General features: G+C 40.8%; 1 protein-coding gene and 9 non-coding genes across 11 annotated transcripts; 9 read left to right on the top strand and 1 right to left on the bottom strand.

Moving 5' to 3' along the window:
* The first annotated feature begins 610 nt into the window (after window positions 1-610).
* trnay-gua (transfer RNA tyrosine (anticodon GUA)) lies at window positions 611-699 on the top strand. Its single transcript is given in 2 exon segments — window positions 611-647; window positions 664-699. It is a non-coding gene; the product is annotated as a tRNA-Tyr (tRNA).
* A 778-nt stretch (window positions 700-1,477) lies between these two features.
* Window positions 1,478-1,566, top strand: trnay-gua (transfer RNA tyrosine (anticodon GUA)). Its single transcript is given in 2 exon segments — window positions 1,478-1,514; window positions 1,531-1,566. It is a non-coding gene; the product is annotated as a tRNA-Tyr (tRNA).
* A 782-nt stretch (window positions 1,567-2,348) lies between these two features.
* Window positions 2,349-2,437, top strand: trnay-gua (transfer RNA tyrosine (anticodon GUA)). The gene is given in 2 exon segments: window positions 2,349-2,385; window positions 2,402-2,437. It is a non-coding gene; the product is annotated as a tRNA-Tyr (tRNA).
* A 1,652-nt stretch (window positions 2,438-4,089) lies between these two features.
* Window positions 4,090-4,178, top strand: trnay-gua (transfer RNA tyrosine (anticodon GUA)). The gene is given in 2 exon segments: window positions 4,090-4,126; window positions 4,143-4,178. It is a non-coding gene; the product is annotated as a tRNA-Tyr (tRNA).
* A 781-nt stretch (window positions 4,179-4,959) lies between these two features.
* trnay-gua (transfer RNA tyrosine (anticodon GUA)) lies at window positions 4,960-5,048 on the top strand. Its single transcript is given in 2 exon segments — window positions 4,960-4,996; window positions 5,013-5,048. It is a non-coding gene; the product is annotated as a tRNA-Tyr (tRNA).
* A 771-nt stretch (window positions 5,049-5,819) lies between these two features.
* On the top strand, window positions 5,820-5,908 carry trnay-gua (transfer RNA tyrosine (anticodon GUA)). Its single transcript is given in 2 exon segments — window positions 5,820-5,856; window positions 5,873-5,908. It is a non-coding gene; the product is annotated as a tRNA-Tyr (tRNA).
* A 2,498-nt stretch (window positions 5,909-8,406) lies between these two features.
* On the top strand, window positions 8,407-8,495 carry trnay-gua (transfer RNA tyrosine (anticodon GUA)). The gene is given in 2 exon segments: window positions 8,407-8,443; window positions 8,460-8,495. It is a non-coding gene; the product is annotated as a tRNA-Tyr (tRNA).
* Window positions 8,496-9,273: 778 nt separating this feature from the next.
* On the top strand, window positions 9,274-9,362 carry trnay-gua (transfer RNA tyrosine (anticodon GUA)). Its single transcript is given in 2 exon segments — window positions 9,274-9,310; window positions 9,327-9,362. It is a non-coding gene; the product is annotated as a tRNA-Tyr (tRNA).
* Window positions 9,363-10,129: 767 nt separating this feature from the next.
* Window positions 10,130-10,218, top strand: trnay-gua (transfer RNA tyrosine (anticodon GUA)). The gene is given in 2 exon segments: window positions 10,130-10,166; window positions 10,183-10,218. It is a non-coding gene; the product is annotated as a tRNA-Tyr (tRNA).
* A 1,031-nt stretch (window positions 10,219-11,249) lies between these two features.
* Window positions 11,250-23,313, bottom strand: LOC134636425 (hepatic and glial cell adhesion molecule-like). Of its 2 annotated transcripts, XM_063486400.1 has the most exons (7): window positions 23,068-23,306; window positions 19,173-19,514; window positions 13,833-14,114; window positions 12,765-12,858; window positions 12,618-12,691; window positions 12,441-12,514; window positions 11,250-11,902 (listed from the first exon to the last, which is right to left on the bottom strand). In XM_063486400.1, exons 1-7 carry the CDS (start codon window positions 23,228-23,230, stop codon window positions 11,753-11,755), a joined length of 1,179 nt encoding a protein of 392 aa, XP_063342470.1. In that variant the 5' UTR covers window positions 23,231-23,306; the 3' UTR covers window positions 11,250-11,752. The 2 variants fall into 2 exon arrangements, with proteins under 2 accessions (XP_063342470.1, XP_063342471.1); XM_063486401.1 differs by lacking the exon at window positions 12,441-12,514 and having other exon boundaries at window positions 11,773-11,902; window positions 23,068-23,313.
* Window positions 23,314-23,997: the final 684 nt, after the last annotated feature.

Genomic DNA, 23,997 nt, shown 5'->3' with positions numbered 1-23,997 from the left:
ACTCTACTTTTCAGTCAGAAAGTAGGGCCAAGTCCTTAGGTCAAAAAAGACTGATCTACATGAAAGGTCACTGACATTAAACCCCCACCGTCCTACAATCAAGTATACATTTGAGGGACACTGTAGGTGTATGGGAAATATCAAAGCAGCTTCCTGTACTCCCTTTGACTTGATAAGGTGAAGGGTTCTAAGTCAGTAGCTATAGGTGCCCATACAGTGTAACACACAGCGAACATGAGACATGTTCCAGACAGGTTAGGACAATTTTCAGAGAAAAAGTTGGGTGCAATCCCATGGTCCAACAGGGTTGGATCTACCAACAGTAAGGTAAGTGACATTCAAAAAAGCACAGTCCTATGCTCTAGTATCAATTTCTCAAAATTGCTCCCTGTAGTCCCCTGCGTCTGAACGCAGCCCAAGAGTTGGAAAAAGGAAGGATACTCATGTTGATGTGAAATATGTTCAGTGCCTCAGGCATGAAGGAACATGTAGAGTCAGACAGAGTTTTGTTATGTTCAAGTCTTTGAAACATGGAATTCTTGCAAAACACAGACTCTGTTAGGTACCATGTATCGGATGGTCCAACAAACCAGACACTGCACATGCGATCCCTTCGATAGCTCAGTTGGTAGAGCGGAGGACTGTAGGTGTATGGGAACAGGAATCCTTAGGTCGCTGGTTCAACTCCGGCTCGGAGGAGATTTTACAACACCTTCTGTCTGTACTGATTGAACACAGCTAAAAACCAAACTTAAACGCAATGGCGTTTACTACCATTTCATAGTATTGCTATACTCCTTTGAGTGATCAGTTGGAAAAGCAAAGACTTCTCTGTGTGTTGGAAGAAGACATGTTTCCTCCCACTTTACTCTACTTTTCAGTCAGAAAGTAGGGCCAAGTCCTTAGGTCAAAAAAGACTGATCTACATGAAAGGTCACTGACATTAAACCCCCACCGTCCTACAATCAAGTATACATTTGAGGGACACTGTAGGTGTATGGGAAATATCAAAGCAGCTTCCTGTACTCCCTTTGACTTGATAAGGTGAAGGGTTCTAAGTCAGTAGCTATAGGTGCCCATACAGTGTAACACACAGCGAACATGAGACATGTTCCAGACAGGTTAGGACAATTTTCAGAGAAAAAGTTGGGTGCAATCCCATGGTCCAACAGGGTTGGATCTACCAACAGTAAGGTAAGTGACATTCAAAAAAGCACAGTCCTATGCTCTAGTATCAATTTCTCAAAATTGCTCCCTGTACTCCCCTGCGTCTGAACGCAGCCCAAGAGTTGGAAAAAGGAAGGATACTCATGTTGATGTGAAATATGTTCAGTGCCTCAGGCATGAAGGAACATGTAGAGTCAGACAGAGTTTTGTTATGTTCAAGTCTTTGAAACATGGAATTCTTGCAAAACACAGACTCTGTTAGGTACCATGTATCGGATGGTCCAACAAACCAGACACTGCACATGCGATCCCTTCGATAGCTCAGTTGGTAGAGCGGAGGACTGTAGGTGTATGGGAACAGGAATCCTTAGGTCGCTGGTTCAACTCCGGCTCGGAGGAGATTTTACAACACCTTCTGTCTGTACTGATTGAACACAGCTAAAAACCAAACTTAAACGCAATGGCGTTTACTACCATTTCATAGTATTGCTATACTCCTTTGAGTGATCAGTTGGAAAAGCAAAGACTTCTCTGTGTGTTGGAAGAAGACATGTTTCCTCCCACTTTACTCTACTTTTCAGTCAGAAAGTAGGGCCAAGTCCTTAGGTCAAAAAAGACTGATCTACATGAAAGGTCACTGACATTAAACCCCCACCGTCCTACAATCAAGTATACATTTGAGGGACACTGTAGGTGTATGGGAAATATCAAAGCAGCTTCCTGTACTCCCTTTGACTTGATAAGGTGAAGGGTTCTAAGTCAGTAGCTATAGGTGCCCATACAGTGTAACACACAGCGAACATGAGACATGTTCCAGACAGGTTAGGACAATTTTCAGAGAAAAAGTTGGGTGCAATCCCATGGTCCAACAGGGTTGGATCTACCAACAGTAAGGTAAGTGACATTCAAAAAAGCACAGTCCTATGCTCTAGTATCAATTTCTCAAAATTGCTCCCTGTAGTCCCCTGCGTCTGAACGCAGCCCAAGAGTTGGAAAAAGGAAGGATACTCATGTTGATGTGAAATATGTTCAGTGCCTCAGGCATGAAGGAACATGTAGAGTCAGACAGATAGAGTTTTGTTATGCTCAAGTCCTTGAAACATGGAATTCTTGCAAAACACAGACTCTGTTAGGTACCATGTATCGGATGGTCCAACAAACCAGACACTGCACATGCGATCCCTTCGATAGCTCAGTTGGTAGAGCGGAGGACTGTAGGTGTATGGGAACAGGAATCCTTAGGTCGCTGGTTCAACTCCGGCTCGGAGGAGATTTTACAACACCTTCTGTCTGTACTGATTGAACTCAGCTAAAAACCAAACTTAAACACAATGGCGTTTACTACCATTTCATAGTATTGCTATACTCCTTTGAGTGATCAGTTGGAAAAGCAAAGACTTCTCTGTGTGTTGGAAGAAGACATGTTTCCTCCCACTTTACTCTACTTTTCAGTCAGAAAGTAGGGCCAAGTCCTTAGGTCAAAAAAGACTGATCTACATGAAAGGTCACTGACATTAAACCCCCACCGTCCTACAATCAAGTATACATTTGAGGGACACTGTAGGTGTATGGGAAATATCAAAGCAGCTTCCTGTACTCCCTTTGACTTGATAAGGTGAAGGGTTCTAAGTCAGTAGCTATAGGTGCCCATACAGTGTAACACACAGCGAACATGAGACATGTTCCAGACAGGTTAGGACAATTTTCAGAGAAAAAGTTGGGTGCAATCCCATGGTCCAACAGGGTTGGATCTACCAACAGTAAGGTAAGTGACATTCAAAAAAGCACAGTCCTATGCTCTAGTATCAATTTCTCAAAATTGCTCCCTGTACTCCCTGCGTCTGAACGCAGCCCAAGAGTTGGAAAAAGGAAGGATACTCATGTTGATGTGAAATATGTTCAGTGCCTCAGGCATGAAGGAACATGTAGAGTCAGACAGATAGAGTTTTGTTATGTTCAAGTCCTTGAAACATGGAATTCTTGCAAAACACAGACTCTGTTAGGTACCATGTATCCGATGGTCCAACAAACCAGACACTGCACATGCGGTCCCTCCGATAGCTCAGTTGGTAGAGCGGAGGACTGTAGGTGTATGGGAACAGGAATCCTTAGGTCGCTGGTTGAACTCCGGCTCGGAGGAGATTTTACAATACCTTCTGTCTGTACTGATTGAACTCAGCTAAAAACCAAACTTAAACGCAATGGCGTTTACTACCATTTCATAGTATTGCTATACTCCTTTGAGTGATCAGTTGGAAAAGCAAAGACTTCTCTGTGTGTTGGAAGAAGACATGTTTCCTCCCACTTTACTCTACTTTTCAGTCAGAAAGTAGGGCCAAGTCCTTAGGTCAAAACAGACTGATCTACGTGAAAGGTCTCTGACATTAAACCCCCACCGTCCTACAATCAAGTATACATTTGAGGGACACTGTAGGTGTATGGGAAATATCAAAGCAGCTTCCTGTACTCCCTTTGACTTGATAAGGTGAAGGGTTCTAAGTCAGTAGCTATAGGTGCCCATACAGTGTAACACACAGCGAACATGAGACATGTTCCAGACAGGTTAGGACAATTTTCAGAGAAAAAGTTGGGTGCAATCCCATGGTCCAACAGGGTTGGATCTACCAACAGTAAGGTAAGTGACATTCAAAAAAGCACAGTCCTATGCTCTAGTATCAATTTCTCAAAATTGCTCCCTGTAGTCCCCTGCGTCTGAACGCAGCCCAAGAGTTGGAAAAAGGAAGGATACTCATGTTGATGTGAAATATGTTCAGTGCCTCAGGCATGAAGGAACATGTAGAGTCAGACAGATAGAGTTTTGTTATGCTCAAGTCCTTGAAACATGGAATTCTTGCAAAACACAGACTCTGTTAGGTACCATGTATCGGATGGTCCAACAAACCAGACACTGCACATGCGATCCCTTCGATAGCTCAGTTGGTAGAGCGGAGGACTGTAGGTGTATGGGAACAGGAATCCTTAGGTCGCTGGTTCAACTCCGGCTCGGAGGAGATTTTACAACACCTTCTGTCTGTACTGATTGAACTCAGCTAAAAACCAAACTTAAACACAATGGCGTTTACTACCATTTCATAGTATTGCTATACTCCTTTGAGTGATCAGTTGGAAAAGCAAAGACTTCTCTGTGTGTTGGAAGAAGACATGTTTCCTCCCACTTTACTCTACTTTTCAGTCAGAAAGTAGGGCCAAGTCCTTAGGTCAAAAAAGACTGATCTACATGAAAGGTCACTGACATTAAACCCCCACCGTCCTACAATCAAGTATACATTTGAGGGACACTGTAGGTGTATGGGAAATATCAAAGCAGCTTCCTGTACTCCCTTTGACTTGATAAGGTGAAGGGTTCTAAGTCAGTAGCTATAGGTGCCCATACAGTGTAACACACAGCGAACATGAGACATGTTCCAGACAGGTTAGGACAATTTTCAGAGAAAAAGTTGGGTGCAATCCCATGGTCCAACAGGGTTGGATCTACCAACAGTAAGGTAAGTGACATTCAAAAAAGCACAGTCCTATGCTCTAGTATCAATTTCTCAAAATTGCTCCCTGTACTCCCTGCGTCTGAACGCAGCCCAAGAGTTGGAAAAAGGAAGGATACTCATGTTGATGTGAAATATGTTCAGTGCCTCAGGCATGAAGGAACATGTAGAGTCAGACAGATAGAGTTTTGTTATGTTCAAGTCCTTGAAACATGGAATTCTTGCAAAACACAGACTCTGTTAGGTACCATGTATCCGATGGTCCAACAAACCAGACACTGCACATGCGGTCCCTCCGATAGCTCAGTTGGTAGAGCGGAGGACTGTAGGTGTATGGGAACAGGAATCCTTAGGTCGCTGGTTGAACTCCGGCTCGGAGGAGATTTTACAATACCTTCTGTCTGTACTGATTGAACTCAGCTAAAAACCAAACTTAAACGCAATGGCATTTACTACCATTTCATAGTATTGCTATACTCCTTTGAGTGATCAGTTGGAAAAGCAAAGACTTCTCTGTGTGTTGGAAGAAGACATGTTTACTCTACTTTTCAGTCAGAAAGTAGGGCCAAGTCCTTAGGTCAAAAAAGACTGATCTACATGAAAGGTCACTGACATTAAACCCCCACCGTCCTACAATCAAGTATACATTTGAGGGACACTGTAGGTGTATGGGAAATATCAAAGCAGCTTCCTGTACTCCCTTTGACTTGATAAGGTGAAGGGTTCTAAGTCAGTAGCTATAGGTGCCCATACAGTGTAACACACAGCGAACATGAGACATGTTCCAGACAGGTTAGGACAATTTTCAGAGAAAAAGTTGGGTGCAATCCCATGGTCCAACAGGGTTGGATCTACCAACAGTAAGGTAAGTGACATTCTAGAAAGCACAGTCCTATGCTCTAGTATCAATTTCTCAAAATTGCTCCCTGTACTCCCCTGCGTCTGAACGCAGCCCAAGAGTTGGAAAAAGGAAGGATACTCATGTTGATGTGAAATATGTTCAGTGCCTCAGGCATGAAGGAACATGTAGAGTCAGACAGATAGAGTTTTGTTATGCTCAAGTCCTTGAAACATGGAATTCTTGCAAAACACAGACTCTGTTAGGTACCATGTATCGGATGGTCCAACAAACCAGACACTGCACATGCGATCCCTTCGATAGCTCAGTTGGTAGAGCGGAGGACTGTAGGTGTATGGGAACAGGAATCCTTAGGTCGCTGGTTCAACTCCGGCTCGGAGGAGTTTTTACAACACCTTCTGTCTGTACTGATTGAACTCAGCTAAAAACCAAACTTAAACGCAATGGCGTTTACTACCATTTCATAGTATTGCTATACTCCTTTAAGTGATCAGTTGGAAAAGCAAAGACTTCTCTGTGTGTTGGAAGAAGACATGTTTCCTCCCACTTTACTCTACTTTTCAGTCAGAAAGTAGGGCCAAGTCCTTAGGTCAAAAAAGACTGATCTACATGAAAGGTCACTGACATTAAACCCCCACCGTCCTACAATCAAGTATACATTTGAGGGACACTGTAGGTGTATGGGAAATATCAAAGCAGCTTCCTGTACTCCCTTTGACTTGATAAGGTGAAGGGTTCTAAGTCAGTAGCTATAGGTGCCCATACAGTGTAACACACAGCGAACATGAGACATGTTCCAGACAGGTTAGGACAATTTTCAGAGAAAAAGTTGGGTGCAATCCCATGGTCCAACAGGGTTGGATCTACCAACAGTAAGGTAAGTGACATTCAAAAAAGCACAGTCCTATGCTCTAGTATCAATTTCTCAAAATTGCTCCCTGTAGTCCCCTGCGTCTGAACGCAGCCCAAGAGTTGGAAAAAGGAAGGATACTCATGTTGATGTGAAATATGTTCAGTGCCTCAGGCATGAAGGAACATGTAGAGTCAGACAGATAGAGTTTTGTTATGTTCAAGTCCTTGAAACATGGGATTCTTGCAAAACACAGACTCTGTTAGGTACCATGTATCCGATGGTCCAACAAACCAGACACTGCACATGCGATCCCTCCGATAGCTCAGTTGGTAGAGCGGAGGACTGTAGGTGTATGGGAACAGGAATCCTTAGGTCGCTGGTTGAACTGCGGCTCAGAGGAGATTTTACAATACCTTCTGTCTGTACTGATTGAACACAGCTAAAAACCAAACTTAAACGCAATGGCGTTTACTACCATTTCATAGTATTGCTATACTCCTTTGAGTGATCAGTTGGAAAAGCAAAGACTTCTCTGTGTGTTGGAAGAAGACATGTTTACTCTACTTTTCAGTCAGAAAGTAGGGCCAAGTCCTTAGGTCAAAAAAGACTGATCTACATGAAAGGTCACTGACATTAAACCCCCACCGTCCTACAATCAAGTATACATTTGAGGGACACTGTAGGTGTATGGGAAATATCAAAGCAGCTTCCTGTACTCCCTTTGACTTGATAAGGTGAAGGGTTCTAAGTCAGTAGCTATAGGTGCCCATACAGTGTAACACACAGCGAACATGAGACATGTTCCAGACAGGTTAGGACAATTTTCAGAGAAAAAGTTGGGTGCAATCCCATGGTCCAACAGGGTTGGATCTACCAACAGTAAGGTAAGTGACATTCTAGAAAGCACAGTCCTATGCTCTAGTATCAATTTCTCAAAATTGCTCCCTGTAGTCCCCTGCGTCTGAACGCAGCCCAAGAGTTGGAAAAAGGAAGGATACTCATGTTGATGTGAAATATGTTCAGTGCCTCAGGCATGAAGGAACATGTAGAGTCAGACAGAGTTTTGTTATGTTCAAGTCCTTGAAACATGGAATTCTTGCAAAACACAGACGCTGTTAGGTACCATGTATCCGATGGTCCAACAAACCAGACACTGCACGTGCGATCCCTTCGATAGCTCAGTTGGTAGAGCGGAGGACTGTAGGTGTATGCGAACAGGAATCCTTAGGTTGCTGGTTCAACTCTGGCTCGGAGGAGATTTTACAACACCTTCTGTCTGTACTGATTGAACTCAGCTAAAAACCAAACTTAAACGCAATGGCGTTTACTACCATTTCATAGTATTGCTATACTCCTTTGAGTGATCAGTTGGAAAAGCAAAGACTTCTCTGTGTGTTGGAAGAAGACATGTTTACTCTACTTTTCAGTCAGAAAGTAGGGCCAAGTCCTTAGGTCAGAAAAGACTGATCTACATGAAAGGTCACTGACATTAAACCCCCACCGTCCTACAATCAAGTATACATTTGAGGGACACTGTAGGTGTATGGGAAATATCAAAGCAGCTTCCTGTACTCCCTTTGACTTGATAAGGTGAAGGGTTCTAAGTCAGTAGCTATAGGTGCCCATACAGTGTAACACACAGCGAACATGAGACATGTTCCAGACAGGTTAGGACAATTTTCAGAGAAAAAGTTGGGTGCAATCCCATGGTCCAACAGGGTTGGATCTACCAACAGTAAGGTAAGTGACATTCAAAAAAGCACAGTCCTATGCTCTAGTATCAATTTCTCAAAATTGCTCCCTGTACTCCCCTGCGTCTGAACGCAGCCCAAGAGTTGGAAAAAGGAAGGATACTCATGTTGATGTGAAATATGTTCAGTGCCTCAGGCATGAAGGAACATGTAGAGTCAGACAGATAGAGTTTTGTTATGCTCAAGTCCTTGAAACATGGAATTCTTGCAAAACACAGACTCTGTTAGGTACCATGTATCCGATGGTCCAACAAACCAGACACTGCACATGCGATCCCTTCGATAGCTCAGTTGGTAGAGCGGAGGACTGTAGGTGTATGGGAACAGGAATCCTTAGGTCGCTGGTTCAACTCCGGCTCGGAGGAGATTTTACAACACCTTCTGTCTGTACTGATTGAACTCAGCTAAAAACCAAACTTAAACGCAATGGCGTTTACTACCATTTCATAGTATTGCTATACTCCTTTGAGTGATCAGTTGGAAAAGCAAAGACTTCTCTGTGTGTTGGAAGAAGACATGTTTCCTCCCACTTTACTCTACTTTTCAGTCAGAAAGTAGGGCCAAGTCCTTAGGTCAAAAAAGACTGATCTACATGAAAGGTCACTGACATTAAACCCCCACCGTCCTACAATCAAGTATACATTTGAGGGACACTGTAGGTGTATGGGAAATATCAAAGCAGCTTCCTGTACTCCCTTTGACTTGATAAGGTGAAGGGTTCTAAGTCAGTAGCTATAGGTGCCCATACAGTGTAACACACAGCGAACATGAGACATGTTCCAGACAGGTTAGGACAATTTTCAGAGAAAAAGTTGGGTGCAATCCCATGGTCCAACAGGGTTGGATCTACCAACAGTAAGGTAAGTGACATTCAAAAAAGCACAGTCCTATGCTCTAGTATCAATTTCTCAAAATTGCTCCCTGTACTCCCCTGCGTCTGAACGCAGCCCAAGAGTTGGAAAAAGGAAGGATACTCATGTTGATGTGAAATATGTTCAGTGCCTCAGGCATGAAGGAACATGTAGAGTCAGACAGAGTTTTGTTATGTTCAAGTCCTTGAAACATGGAATTCTTGCAAAACACAGACGCTGTTAGGTACCATGTATCCGATGGTCCAACAAACCAGACACTGCACATGCGATCCCTTCGATAGCTCAGTTGGTAGAGCGGAGGACTGTAGGTGTATGCGAACAGGAATCCTTAGGTCGCTGGTTCAACTCCGGCTCGGAGGAGATTTTACAATACCTTCTGTCTGTACTGATTGAACACAGCTAAAATCCAAACTTAAACGCAATGGCGTTTACTACCATTTCATAGTATCGCTATACTCCTTTGAGTGATCAGTTGGAAAAGCAAAGACTTCTCTGTGTGTTGGAAGAAGACATGTTTACTCTACTTTTCAGTCAGAAAGTAGGGCCAAGTCCTTAGGTCAAAAAAGACTGATCTACATGAAAGGTCACTGACATTAAACCCCCACCGTCCTACAATCAAGTATACATTTGAGGGACACTGTAGGTGTATGGGAAATATCAAAGCAGCTTCCTGTACTCCCTTTGACTTGATAAGGTGAAGGGTTCTAAGTCAGTAGCTATAGGTGCCCATACAGTGTAACACACAGCGAACATGAGACATGTTCCAGACAGGTTAGGACAATTTTCAGAGAAAAAGTTGGGTGCAATCCCATGGTCCAACAGGGTTGGATCTACCAACAGTAAGGTAAGTGACATTCAAAAAAGCACAGTCCTATGCTCTAGTATCAATTTCTCAAAATTGCTCCCTGTACTCCCCTGCGTCTGAACGCAGCCCAAGAGTTGGAAAAAGGAAGGATACTCATGTTGATGTGAAATATGTTCAGTGCCTCAGGCATGAAGGAACATGTAGAGTCAGACAGAGTTTTGTTATGTTCAAGTCCTTGAAACATGGAATTCTTGCAAAACACAGACTCTGTTAGGTACCATGTATCCGATGGTCCAACAAACCAGACACTGCACATGCGATCCCTTCGATAGCTCAGTTGGTAGAGCGGAGGACTGTAGGTGTATGGGAACAGGAATCCTTAGGTCGCTGGTTCAACTCCGGCTCGGAGGAGATTTTACAACACCTTCTGTCTGTACTGATTGAACTCAGCTAAAAACCAAACTTAAACGCAATGGCGTTTACTACCATTTCATAGTATCGCTATACTCCTTTGAGGAGTATAGCGAGTATATCCTTTGAGTGATCAGTTGGAAAAGCAAAGACTTCTCTGTGTGTTGGAAGAAGATATGTTTCCTCCCACTTTACTCTACTTTTCAGGTTAGGACAATTTTCAGAGAAAAAGTTGGGTGCAATCCCATGGTCCAACAGGGTTGGATCTACCAACAGTAAGGTAAGTGATATTCAGAAAGCACAGTCCTATGCTCTAGTATCAATTTCTCAAAATTGCTCCTTGTACTCCCTGGGTCTGAAGGGTTGGATCTTCCAATATTAAGGTAAGTGACATAAAAAACAAAAACTAAAAACACAGTACTTTAGTATCAATTTCTGAACAATGGAGAAGTCAAAATTGCTAGCTTTAGTCCCCTGGGTCTGAATGCAGCCCAAGAGTTGAAAAACAGAAGGATACTCATGTTGATGTGAAATATCTTCAGTGCCTCAGGCACGGAACAAGGAACATGGCATAAATTAAACCATTTCTTTATGTATAAAGAAAGCAACACTGTTAAAAATACCACATTTTTTCTCCTCCTGCCCATGCTGAACATTTGAATTTTACCTCTGCAACAAGGCCTAGGTCCTTCAAGACTAATTAGTATAGACTGGTAAGTAAAAATTAGACACCCATGTCCTAAAATGGGAAGATGGCTATGATGAAAACTTCTTTTTGATCAGCGATAGTGGACATCAATGACAGTTGTGTCACTGCCATCTGATGGGATCTTCTCTGTTTTCTCTGTATTATTGTAGAGGCTTTACCTTACAATATAAAGCACCTTGAGGCAACTGTTTTTGTTAAAAATTAAATCTACTAATCTATCTATGATAAATGACAAGCAAACAAGGACGCTACTTGTTCAAGTCAACTGGCACAGGTCAGTCTTTCCAAAATATCACAAAGACAAATTTCTGATAATTCGACATTTTTATTAAAGTATGTATAAAATTAAAATACCATGGCCCCCTATCCTACCCCAACATGGTTTTGTCACTGTATACACATAAATTAAGCAATCTAGTAGAACTAAAATACTAATTTACATTATTTCACAAAGTAATCTGTATTTTTATGTATACAGAAAATTTCACATAACAGAGAGATAACATGTAACAAGTCAGTTATATGTCTGGAATTGACATGTAACAGACTGCAATGGTGTTGAGTAACAAACCAAATCAAAATTTTAAATCATAAAAACTGAAACATTTTGACTCTAATGTCAAACTGTCCTCATATTTCATTCCAGGCTGTGCTACTAAACTTTAAAACAACTGTTATTTAAGTTACAGTGTTTAATTTACAGCATTTTCTTCATTTTATGACAATCTCCAGGATGTCTAGAGTACTTTTCATTTTGGAGCAGTAGAATGTAGAGCATGTAACCTTCTGTTTGTTGTACTGTGGACTGTTTAAACCGATGACCCATCAGGTATGCTTACGGGAGATGCGAGCAGGGGAGCCAGCAGTTAGAGTAATAGGACCAGTATATGTGGGGGAAGTGGTGTAGCATGGTGGGTTGTCAAGTTCAGATGGAGATCCAATACTGTTGCTGGAGGAGTCATCTGTGGAAGGATCCTGCAAAACACAGTGACACGAGCCCAACTTCACTCTCCAAAAGTAACATTTTACTTTTATTAAATTTCATTGTGGCTATTTGTGTAAATGGCTCTCAGATTACCTAATAGCAAAAGTCACTGGTTTCGGTTTACTGAGCTTAGCCTGTGAGACTGATAAGCTGCTATTAAATGAGCAAAAAGATTTGGATAGCTTGGTTTTGAAGTTTCCGCAGCTAATGAGACAGTTTATAATGAGCACCTTATAGCTGGTCTGTCTGTCCATGCAGCTATTAAACTGGCTAGCCTTGAGTTTTATAAACGTGTGCTTTTATCTAACAAATCTAACAATTAGCAGTTTGCATGTTCCTTAGTACTTTTTTGCCAGAACATAATGTTTCATGTATTCCTTGTAGTGACTTGTGGGTTTTATGCCTAAAGATTATGCAATAGAAGAAAAAATTTGTTAGACGATAGTTTCAGATTGCTTCAGATTTGTTGTGGTGTCATTCACGACTCACAGAATGTAATAAAATCAGACTATTAATGAAAAGTGGTACCTTTTGCTGGAGGATATAAAGTGAAGTTACTGCATTTATCCCATTGTGCTGTGGTATTTTTGGAAGCACACAATCTGTGATGAAGTAAAAATAAATAAATAATAAATTTGTATTCAAATTTATTATTATTTGAATACAAATTCACACTTCATAACTGTCATCACAGCTATACTTTACCTGTGTGATTGATTGGTGATTGGTGAGAGCGGTTATAAAACCTGGAGAGGTGCTTTCTAGGGGGCTGTCTTGGTCTGCGTAGACAAAATATTTGATCAGTTTTGTGATACTTGGCATTGAATTCAATTATTTAATAGCCAGTCTTACTTTTTAGAAGGTGTCCAGCAGGCACATATAGTCACCAAGGTGATCAAAAGAAAGATGCCTCCAGTAGAAAGGATGATATAAAGGGAACTTCTTTCTGATTAGAATGTACAAGATTACAATTAATGAACAACACAGGCACTAACAAAACAAAATGTGCAACTAGAGCTAATGGTATAACCCACAGTAGTCCTTCTCTTTATGCCCATGTGACACACATACTGTATACCCTCTGGGTCTGTTTTTCACTATTTTTGTACTAGTTTGTACCAGCCTTTCACATCATTATCACATTATCATTGATGAGCAATGTATATGTTGTCAACCCTGATTAAACTTAATCTTTTAACAACAGTCAACTGTGGCCTAGCACCATTCATGTAGTGTTTTTTTTTTATGTATTACTTTCCTGCTCCTCCAGAGATCTGAGTCATGAGATGTTACTTACTTACTGAGCTGTGTCTTTGACGACCTGCTCCATGCTTCATGTGTCTGCTGCGAATGGCAGATATGCAATGCATTGTGCAGGTCTTTCAAAGACACACCTTTCTTTGGCTTTCAAAAACCTCAGACTTTTCCTCCATCCCTACCCTACCAGAAGGCAGACATTTGTAATTTCTGAGAGAAATCTGTCAAAAGATTTAGGGAAAATTTAGCAATGTAGAAAAGCATCCTCTCTGATCAACTGAAGGAACTATTTTCTTTACTTTATGTAGACCTGCAGTGTTCTTACAGCTGCATAGTTAAAGAAGTTGTGTCACCCTCAGGACAGCCTGAACCAGTCTTTCAAATGAGCTATTAAACTGTTAACGGAACAAAAACTAAACACCTGAAATTATACTACTGAATTGAATATTTTAGGCAATGCACTGCAATACTTAGTAGTCAAAATCACCACCTTTATTAAATTATGCAATTATTTACAGGCCTTGAGATGAAACTTGTTTTGAACTGAGGCTATAAAAATAAAACTGAATTCAACTGAAATCTGCTGCCCATGTCTCTGTGTCTACCATGATGTTTTTAACCCTTGTTGACATTCCAATAAATAACCAAGGCAGTGTTACTTACTGTACACAGTCAGTCTAATTGGCAGACTTGTCATATTTCCCACCGGATTCTCCACTGTGCAGCTGTAGACATCATCATCTGCCATCAGCACCCGCTTGATGGTCAAAAGCTTCTGATCAGGAGAAAACACGAACCTTGTCTCATTGGTCAGGAGTTTTCCGCCTTTGAACCACCTGTATGTAGTCCTGGTTCCATTGTCATGAGAGCAGTTGAGGACAACATTTTCGCTAAGCTCCAGTAATGATGAAGACTCCATGTTGATATAAGGCCTGGATATAGGTTCTGGATACAAGAGACAGCAGATACAATAATTCTGGATATGTTAGCAGATAAAAACAATAAACATGCTGCTGTCCTTTTTTGAAGTCGTGTCTTTCTTGTAGTAGTGGTCTTTACACATGCAAGAAACACTGAAGGAACCTTTGAAATAAATTATGCCAAGAGTATTAGTTTTTTCTACATTAGATCTATAATAAAATATTTAGATTTTTTCCTCTTCTCTTTACATGGAGTCGACTTGCTATGAAAGTCATTACTTCACTTTTAAACTATATTACCTATCAATAATGTCTTCACCATCTACACTGCAGACTTCTCCCACAACTCCACCCAGTGCTTCCTGCAGAAGTTCTCTGATGACTCTGCAATAGTCGGCCTCATCACTGATGGGGATGACAAGGAGTACAGAGGACTGACTCAGGACTTTGTGGACTGGTGCCAGCTGAACTACCTCCAGATCAATGCCAGTAAAACCAAGGAGCTGGTGGTAGACTTCCACAGGCACAAACATCCTCCACTGCAACCACTGAACATCCAAGGTATGGACATTGAGGCTGTGGACAGCTACAGGTACCTTGGTGTTCATCTGAACAGCAAACTGGACTGGACTCATAACTCAGACGCCCTCTACAGGAAAGGGCAGAGCAGGCTGTACCTGCTGCGGAGACTCAGGTCGTTTGGAGTGGAGGGCCCACTCCTGAAGACCTTCTATGACTCTGTGGTGGCCTCAGCCATCTTTTATGGTGTGGTCTGCTGGGGCGGCAGCATCTCTGCTGGGGACAGGAAGAGACTGAACAGGCTGATCCGAAGGGCCAGCTCTGTTCTAGGATGCCCTCTGGACCCAGTGGAGGTGGTGAGTGACAGGAGAATGGTGGCTAAGCTGTCATCCCTGTTGGACAACATCTCCCACCCCATGCATGAGACTGTGACAGCACTGAGCAGCTCCTTCAGTGGGAGACTGCGGCACCCACGGTGTGGGACGGAGAGATTTCGCAGGTCTTTCCTCCCCACTGCTGTCAGACTCCACAACAAAGACTTTAACTGATCAAACACACACATCCACAAATGTGCAATAACACTAATGTCCAATAATCTTTTCTGGCATCGTTGTATTTTTACTCAGTTGTATATAGCATTTGTGTTCTATTTTTATCTTATTGTATATCTATTTTATTCTACTGTATATAGTATTTTATTTTATTCTATTCTGTACAGTTGTGTACTGTATTTATTCTTATTTTATTTTATTCTAATTTTTGCTTCATAACTTTTGCACTGTCCACTTCCTGCTGTGACAAAACAAATTTCCCACGTGTGGGACTAATAAAGGTTATCTTATCTTATCTTATATTATCTTATCTTAAGTCAAAGTAATTCTCAAGTGTCAAAATTATTTGGTAGGGAACTGCGCCAAAGTAGGAAGAAATGGTCTCCTCCTGGCTCATGTGGAACATTGCTGTTCCATCCTCCTACTCTTTAAGACATAGGTGACCTTCACTTGGGTTTCTACATGGGCAGGATGATTGATGTCTCTCTTAGAAGGAGAACTCATGGCATCAGATCAATACTTTCCACTTACACTGTCATGACTGAAACTCAGTAATCAAAGATCAGTTCATGCTGGAAAGATTATTGCTGAACCCACTCCACAGACATCTTTGAAGCAGTTATCTTAAAGCACTTCATTGAATTAATATCTATTTTGATGATCTCTGGGACATAAAAACTACATGTGCAGAATCAAACCAACCAAATGTGGTTTAAAAAAAACCCTCACTTTGACTCAAAATATGATTTTAAAAAACTCTACCAAAAAAAAAAGCTCTACTGTTGAGGAATTCTCCAGAAGATTTCAATTCAACATTCTGTCAGAAGTAAGTCTATTACTTATAATTTCTCAGGGAATAACTTCTATCATAACATCAGACAATATATTAATCTTCTCGTCTGTGAAGGTTCTCAGTCATCCAGGTCATCATAGTCTAAGGAGCTTGGAAAGAAAAGTGTCTGGACTTCTTTAAGTTGCTTGAAGACGTTTCACCTCTCATCCGAGAAGCTTCTTCAGTTCTAAGGGTCAAATGGTGGAGAGTCCCAGATTTAAACCCAGTGGGAGTTTCCCCCAGAAGTCCAGATGCTTTTCTTTCCAAGCTCTTTAGAATATTAATCTTCTCCTTTTGCACGGTCCCTTTAGGGGTCGCCACAGGTCACGCTATCCCTTTTCCACTAAATCAGGCATGTCCAAAGTCCGGCCCGCGGGCCAATTGCGGCCCGCGGTCCAGTTTTAATTGGGCCGCAAGTAATTTTATAAATTGAATAGAATATGGCCCGCACTTCAACTTTTGCTTGAGTGTATTGCACTTCTTAGTTTTAACACCAGGGGGAGCTGCTGTTGATCAAGGCAGTTGCTCCACCAAAAAGTACAATCACAGAAGAAATATACCCCCAAGTTACTAAACATGGCAGAACCGAAGAAGCGAAAGGTAGAAAGTGAGTGCAGAAAATTTCAGACAAGGTGGGAGAGTGAATATTTCTTCAAAGAATTCATGGGGACGTGTATCTGTTTGATCTGCACTGAAACTGTGGCAGTTATGAAAGAGTATAATGTATGACATCATTATCAAACCAAACATCAGGCCTATGCATCCTACACTGGTGCTGAGCGAGAGCAGAAATTAAAGCAAATGGTAGCTCTCCTGCAGGGTGAGCAACAGTATTTTTTTCGTGCTCAAATTGTCCAGGAAAAGGCTCCAATATGAGGTCGGGATGGAGGCCTCATAAAACACGGCCTCGTTAAAGTCACCGAAATAACGTGCCCGGAAAAAGTGCAGGACTTCAACAACGTCAGCATGTCCAGAAATCCAGTTGTGCGACGCATTGAAGACTCGTCAGCCAACATTAAACTGCAGCTGTCTGATAAAGCTGTGCTCTTGATTTTTACTCCATTGCATGCGATGAGAGCGCCGATGCCACAGACGCCGCACAGCTGCTAATTTTTTGCGGGGAGTGGACGAGAGCACGAGCACTTTAGGTGAGTAAAAAATATATTCCACAGTACCCGTGTGTTAACGTGCAGGTACACGTGCTTCAAATATCAATAATGCGCATCGATTCTGTCACTACCCTGCTTTTGCGCACCACTTTCTTATATGCGTTTTTCTTGTTAACACACAGAGTACACACCGCTGTGCACAGCGCACGCACATGCAAAGTCAGCTGATCTCATCTGATGCAGATTTCCTCCTTGGTCAAGTGACATTTGTCCGGATTTTTTGGCACGAGTGGCGTCGGATCAGCACCGCAGCTGGATGGCCCGATTTACATACCCAGCGCAGCTGATACTCACCAGAATAATTTACTAAAATTATATGCACTCCTGTTATTAAGTCCAGTTCAGTCTGTTAATGTTGATAACGGTTTCAAACGAACGTTAATAGGTGTGTTGCTAAGCCTAATAACTTAAATAACAAACTTGAAATTTACCCGTCCCATTTTCCCCTTTATTGTTTTTTCTCTGTGCTGTAAATATTCCCTCTAAGAAGAAATCTGAGGCTGCTGTTCTGAGAATGAGCTACCAAAGCTTTTTCTGCATAAATCAATAAAGATCCATTTATGGAAAGCTGTGATGAAGGCAGTTTTGTCTTTAATTATATTCAACAATATAACACATTTGACCATTTTTAAGTGATTTTTAAAACAGTAAAGGTTATATACCTAATTTCTAGTAAGTGGCCCAGCCCGTCCTATATTTTTATGTATGTGGCCCTCAGCGAAAAAAGTTTGGACACCCCTGCACTAAATGCACAAATCTTCTTTGTGGTCTAAAGTTGCCTCCTGCCTGGCAACTTTAATATCCTTTGTGCAATATATCCACTATCCCTCATTTTGCATATGTCCAAACCACCCCAGCCTTGCCTCTTCAACTTTGTCTGCAAACTGCTCAACCTGAGCTGATGTGAATGTCTCTGCTGGCCACACCTATACTCACTATTATATATTTGTTTTACATACACAGATAAAAGGTTTGGTGTGCATTCATTTAGTTTGGTTGACCTCTCCATTCCTGTTATCTTCACCTTTTACTGTGAGATAAATTAAGTCTTTTATCAGTTTAAATAAGTGTTTTCCAAAAACCTGACTAGAACAATTTTTTTATTTTGTTTGTGCCAGTGGTTTGCACTCCATTTAAATTCAACAAGCAAAACAGCACTTGCTGCTCATGCCAGCTCAAACTATTGTGGAAAAAGTTTGAGCTGGCATGAGCATGTGCATGCGTGCATGTGCATGTGCATGCTCATCTTAAATAGAGATGTTGAGATGAAAAAGTCTCAACAAAATTTCTCAACAGAGCCTAAAAAGTAAAGGAAAGATGAAGTTAAAGTTAATTGTTGTTCCATAAAATGATGCTAATAAAAATTAGATGATTTACATCTGTGTGCCTGTCTACTAACAGCCGACATACCAGTACAGCCAAATAATTCATGGAGTGACTTCATGAGATTCCTGGCATTCTTTCAGCCACCTACAACTTGAACAGTAGCCCAATCAGGGAAAGAGAAAAACATGTGGATGTGTAAGGACTTTAAATCTGTCCGCTCTGATTACAAACCGTGAACAGTGCAGTACAGTTTAATAAAATCCTTTTGCATTGTGGGATAAAATGTTTGCAGAAGCGCCGGAGTGTTTGAGTACGTCTGAAACACACAATGATTCAGAAACCTGAACTCAGAGCAAGACTAATGGTGTGCAAGACGAACAAAGAGCCACAAAGACTCATAGGCAGCTTATCAGGAGGAAAGAAAGACAAATATGCGTGTTAAATTATAGTTCAGCAGGTTTAGCTCCAAATTTTCATGCTGAACAGATCACTAATGGCTTTTTTGCAGTCTAGGTAAGTGTTTTGAATCATCATGGTTTAAACTTATAGTTCAGACAATAAACACGTCTCTCTATATATATTAAAACTGATAGTGTTGCATTCTGCAACAGCAGACAAGGGTTAATAAAATGTGCTTTTACACCTAAAAACATTACAGAATTGTACAAATGGACATGTCCTCCTACCATCCACAGTGAGTGTGATGCTGCCCTCTCCTGGAAAGGTATCATCTGTGATGGAGATCTCTACGTCATATGTTCCATCATCAGCAAACCTGAGGTTGTGGAGAAGCAGAGTCCCATTCCCAAATACCAGGATACGATCCCGGTACTCGGGCCTCAGCGTCCCAATGATGTCCGTTCCAATCGACTGGACAACCGTGACAGATTTTTCCCTTTTAAGTAGCCACTTGATAACTGGCAGGTCTAAGCTGAAACTATCATAGCGGACTGACAGAAGGGCCTCCCCTCCTAATTTACCTCTAATGAGAGCATTTGGGATAGTCATATTCACTGCCAACACTCCACCTGCACAGAAACAAAGAAGAAAGGTCCCTGAGAAGTTTCTTTTCCATTTTAAACAAATTGTAAAAGTTAACTGATACTACAGAGTTTTAAGATGACTGGCTTTTTGGGGTGCCAGATTTTGGGGAACAATGTTTTTCCATCAAATATTTCTCATGCACTCTACAACAACTACACTGGCATGAAAAATAGCATCGTGCAGCTCTACACCAATGACTGTAGAAAACAGTCATTGCTCTACACCAACACTCTCCACCATTAATTACAGGCGCCCACAGTGAATACTTTAAATACTCTAAACACTTCACAGACTACAAGAGTTTCTTGTTAGTTTTAGGTCATCTGCTTAAGAGAACAAATTTCGAATGATTAGGTTTATCTGGGCAGCATTATCAGCAGTTTAAGTTAGTTGAACAACAACTAATCATGTAAAACATTACAAAACAGATTATGTGACTGCGCTTGTTGCCTCTGTAACTGGTCCTGTAGTTTCCTCTGTTGTAACTGCAAGCAGCGCAACCTGTAAATGGGCTCCACCCAAATAAAGACTGGAGGTTGCATAACTGGTATGATATTCCAGTCACAACTAGAAATGTTTGATGCTTTTCAAATATTTCAGTGAAGGTTTTTGCTTCAACATGTAATTTTTAGACTTCTTTCTTTATGCTATTCTTTTGTCTGCTTACTTCCCTTGGCTGCCCTTCTTTAGCTTGGTGGTTGAGATACTGTTGCCTCCTAACTTTTCCCAGAGTTATTTATATGACCCTGAATTCATATCTACAACAATGTAAGGTTGACCTTACAACATAAAATACTACAAGACTGTTTTGTGATTTGGTCGTATAAGATTAAAATTCAATTTAAAGTTTAAGATTTTTTTGTGTGGCTATTTTACATTTGTACCATAAAAAGAAAAATTTTGTTTTTAGTGTTTTTGTACTTAAAATGTCTTTGTAAAATAGTTGAAGTTATTTTTCGGTATCTAACCAGATTCTTGCTCTGGATGGCATTACCTTGGCCCCCAGTAACACTGTGAGGAACCTTCATAATTCATTTGACCAGGATATGTCCTTCAATGCACATATTAAACAAATATGTAGGACTGCTTTCTTCCATTTGCGCAACATCTCTAAAATTAGAAACATCTTGTCTCAGAGTGACGCTGAAACACTAGTTCATGCATTTATTACTTCTAGGCTGGACTGCTGCAATTCTTTATTATCAGGATTTCCTAAAAACTCCCTGAAAAGCCTTCAGTTAATCCAAAATGCTGCAGCAAGAGCACTGACAGGGACTGGAAAGAGAGAGCATATTTCTCCTGTATTGGCTTCCCTTCATTGGCTCCTTGTTAAATCCAGAATTCAAAATCCTGCTCCTCACATACAAGGTCTTAAATAATAATAATCAGGCCTCATCTTATCTTAATGACCTTATAGTACCATATCACCCCATTAGAGCACTTTGCTCTCACACTGCAGGCTTACTTGTTGTTCCTAGAGTATTTAAAAGTAGAATGGGAGGGAGAGCCTTCAGTTTTCAGGCCCCTCTTCTGTGGAACCAGCTTCCAGTTTGGATTCGGGAGACAGACAGTATCTCTACTTTTAAGATTAGGCTTAAAACTTTCCTTTTTGGTAAAGCATATAGTTAGGGCTGGATCAGGTGGCCCTGAATCCTCCCTTAGTTATGCTGCAATAGGTTTAGGCTGCTGGGGGATTCCCATGATGCATCGAGTTTTTCCTTTTCAGTCACCTTTCTCACTCACTATGTGTTAATAGACCTCTCTGCTGAATCACACTTGTTATTAATCTCTGGCTCTCTTCCACAGCATGTCTTTATCCTGTCTTCCCTCTCTCACCCCAACCGGTCGCAGCAGATGGCCGCCCTTCCCTGAGCCTGGTTCTGCCAGAGGTTTCTTCCTGTTAAAAGGGAGTTTTTCCTTCCCACTGTCGCCAAAATGCTTGCTCATAGGGGGTTATATGATTGCTTGGTTTTTCTATGTATGTATTATTGTAGGGTCTACCTCACAATATAAAGTGCCTTGAGGCGACTGTTGTTGTGATTTGGCACTATATAAATAACACTGAATTGAATTGACCATGATTTAACTAAAAAGTGATATTCTTGAGATAAGAAATGTTCTGAAGCAAATGCATGAACCTAGAAAAAGTAAGTAGAAAATTAACACACAAGAATAGCGAGGCTATGCATAATCTTAAAATATAAGTTTATATTATATCTATGAATCAGACAGCGTTATCTTAACTCTTTACACTCCAAGTTGCTGAAAAATGTAAATTCTGCAAACTATAAATATGTGATATTCATATAACCAGCAGTATTTAAAGAGGAAGTGCTGCCACTGGACAGTCCTGAAAGCCTAGTGACTTTTTTTTTAAGACATAAAAAACCTTAATACACCTTCCAGCTTGACAAAGTTGACAAAGTATGTATTGTTTACAGTTGGAAAGCTTCAATGATTTAAAAGGAACTACACACCCATCCTTTTTTGAATATTCTACCTATCTGAATAGAATACGGCCCCGACTACTCTACTGCCAATGAAGAATTTGTGCACAATTAAATAATTTATATAAATATATTATAATTTATCAGTATTTTAACTTTGGTAAGTGATACAGTGGTTAGATGAAGACCAAATACTTTATCATTGTGGGAAAGCGGGCACTGCCCCCCATCACTGTTGTATACTGGAAGCCTTTGCATGACAGATCTATATTACCATGGTGATGGCTTTTAGACTTTGGGATGGGCCAGCATGAACCAACAAAAGTGAGGATTGTTCGTTGAAATTTCCTTCTTGGCAGTTCATGAAAAGAGCAATGGGAGCAATCCAGACACCACGCTAGCTCTGCAGAAACAGAGCAGCTCAGTAACTCTGCTGCTAACCACAACAATGGCAGGACAGTGATGACACACAGCCACAGCTGAAAACAGCTGAAAACACTGGCTCTAGTCTGTGAGCCCTTATTACTTAGAAGAACGGGCACAAAACACCCCCAGAGCCTCATGTTATTAAATTTAAATCTATATTCTCTGAAACCATACTTTTTGTAACACCATTAAAATGTTAAAATCGGCAAAATGTTGCAAAAATGATCAGAAACTAGTGATCATACTGTATTTCTCAATTCTATTTCTAATTAGATCAAAGTACGCAACCGTATCTGCAGCTGTTGTTGTCGTCATTTCCATCCACGCCACAGCTAACAATTATAAAAACTCCACCTGCCTCTATAATTCAGTTATTCTGAAAATGTTTCTGTTAATTTGCAAAATCTACTAGAAGCATCTGTTCATTTAATGACTTGGTGATGCAATGACGTGAAAAATTACATTAAAAAAGAAGCAAATTTCAGTTTTCTAAAGATTTGCAAATTTCAGCGGTACATGTAGACAAATGTATCTGCTACACACTGTTTTATGCACGAATCCTAACAATCCAGTACATTAAGAATATATAGACTTGTACTAGGCAAGTATTTGCTCTTCTGGAGATTAAGTTTGAAGCACCCATATAAAAGAACAGGTAACATACCTGAATTGCAGAAACCAAAACACACAAGCAAAAAAATCTGGTAAATTATTTTGTTTTTCAATGGAGCACCCTTCTCTTCCTTCATCTTGGGTCTCAAGCTTTGTTTTCCTCTCAGACGAGCAGCATGATTTGTGCTTCTGGGCTGGACGGAGGACACAGTCATTCATTCAGGCTCTGCTGGAACTGAGTACATGTTGTTCACAAAAGCCACTGTAGAAAAAGGACAAAAGCGCGTGTGTGTGTGACTATAGATGGGTCTACATTTTTATTGGGAAAAACTAATTTCATATCAACAATGCTTCACTGTGGTGAGATTTCAGTGTTCATAAATGAACAAAATACAAACATTGAGATTAGGCATCCTGGACCAAACATTTATCATTGACAAAGCACCCAATGTGTAGCCTAGACAATTTTATCCACTGTAATCTGCTTCCATCTAAACTTTTAAAGACAATGCACATATAATCTACAATCATACTAACATAGCAATACACTATTTTTAGACAGAAAGATACCAGTGGTTTAAAAGAGAAGTAAATAAATAAACAGAGGTGCTTTCTGTTTTATAAGAAAATGCTGCATTGTGTAAAATCCTAAAACTCTTTTCCAGTTGTAGCCACATTAGTCATGTGTTACAACCTGTGTGGGGGCAAGGACATGACCACAAGAAGGCAACCACTTCTTGACCATGTCAACCACTGAGAAAAACCATAGTTGCGTTTATTACTCAAAAAAAAAAAAGAAGAAAAAAAAAGTCCTGAACAAATAAACTGGTTTTTCGGTTCAGTTCAGTGCAGCACCATCTGCTGGCTTGAGTGTTTAAGTTTTAGATAAAGGGTGTCATGGTTCTGGGTCCGGTGACCCAGTGTCCATGTGTATGATTGATATTCCTTGGTTTTGTATCAGTTGGTTGTTGTGTTTATGTTA

This window comes from Pelmatolapia mariae, linkage group LG10_11, assembly GCF_036321145.2.
Source record: "Pelmatolapia mariae isolate MD_Pm_ZW linkage group LG10_11, Pm_UMD_F_2, whole genome shotgun sequence".
Lineage (NCBI taxonomy): Eukaryota > Metazoa > Chordata > Actinopteri > Cichliformes > Cichlidae > Pelmatolapia > Pelmatolapia mariae.
Note: the sequence above shows the minus strand (reverse complement) of the source record. Positions and strands in the feature narration are given on the sequence as shown.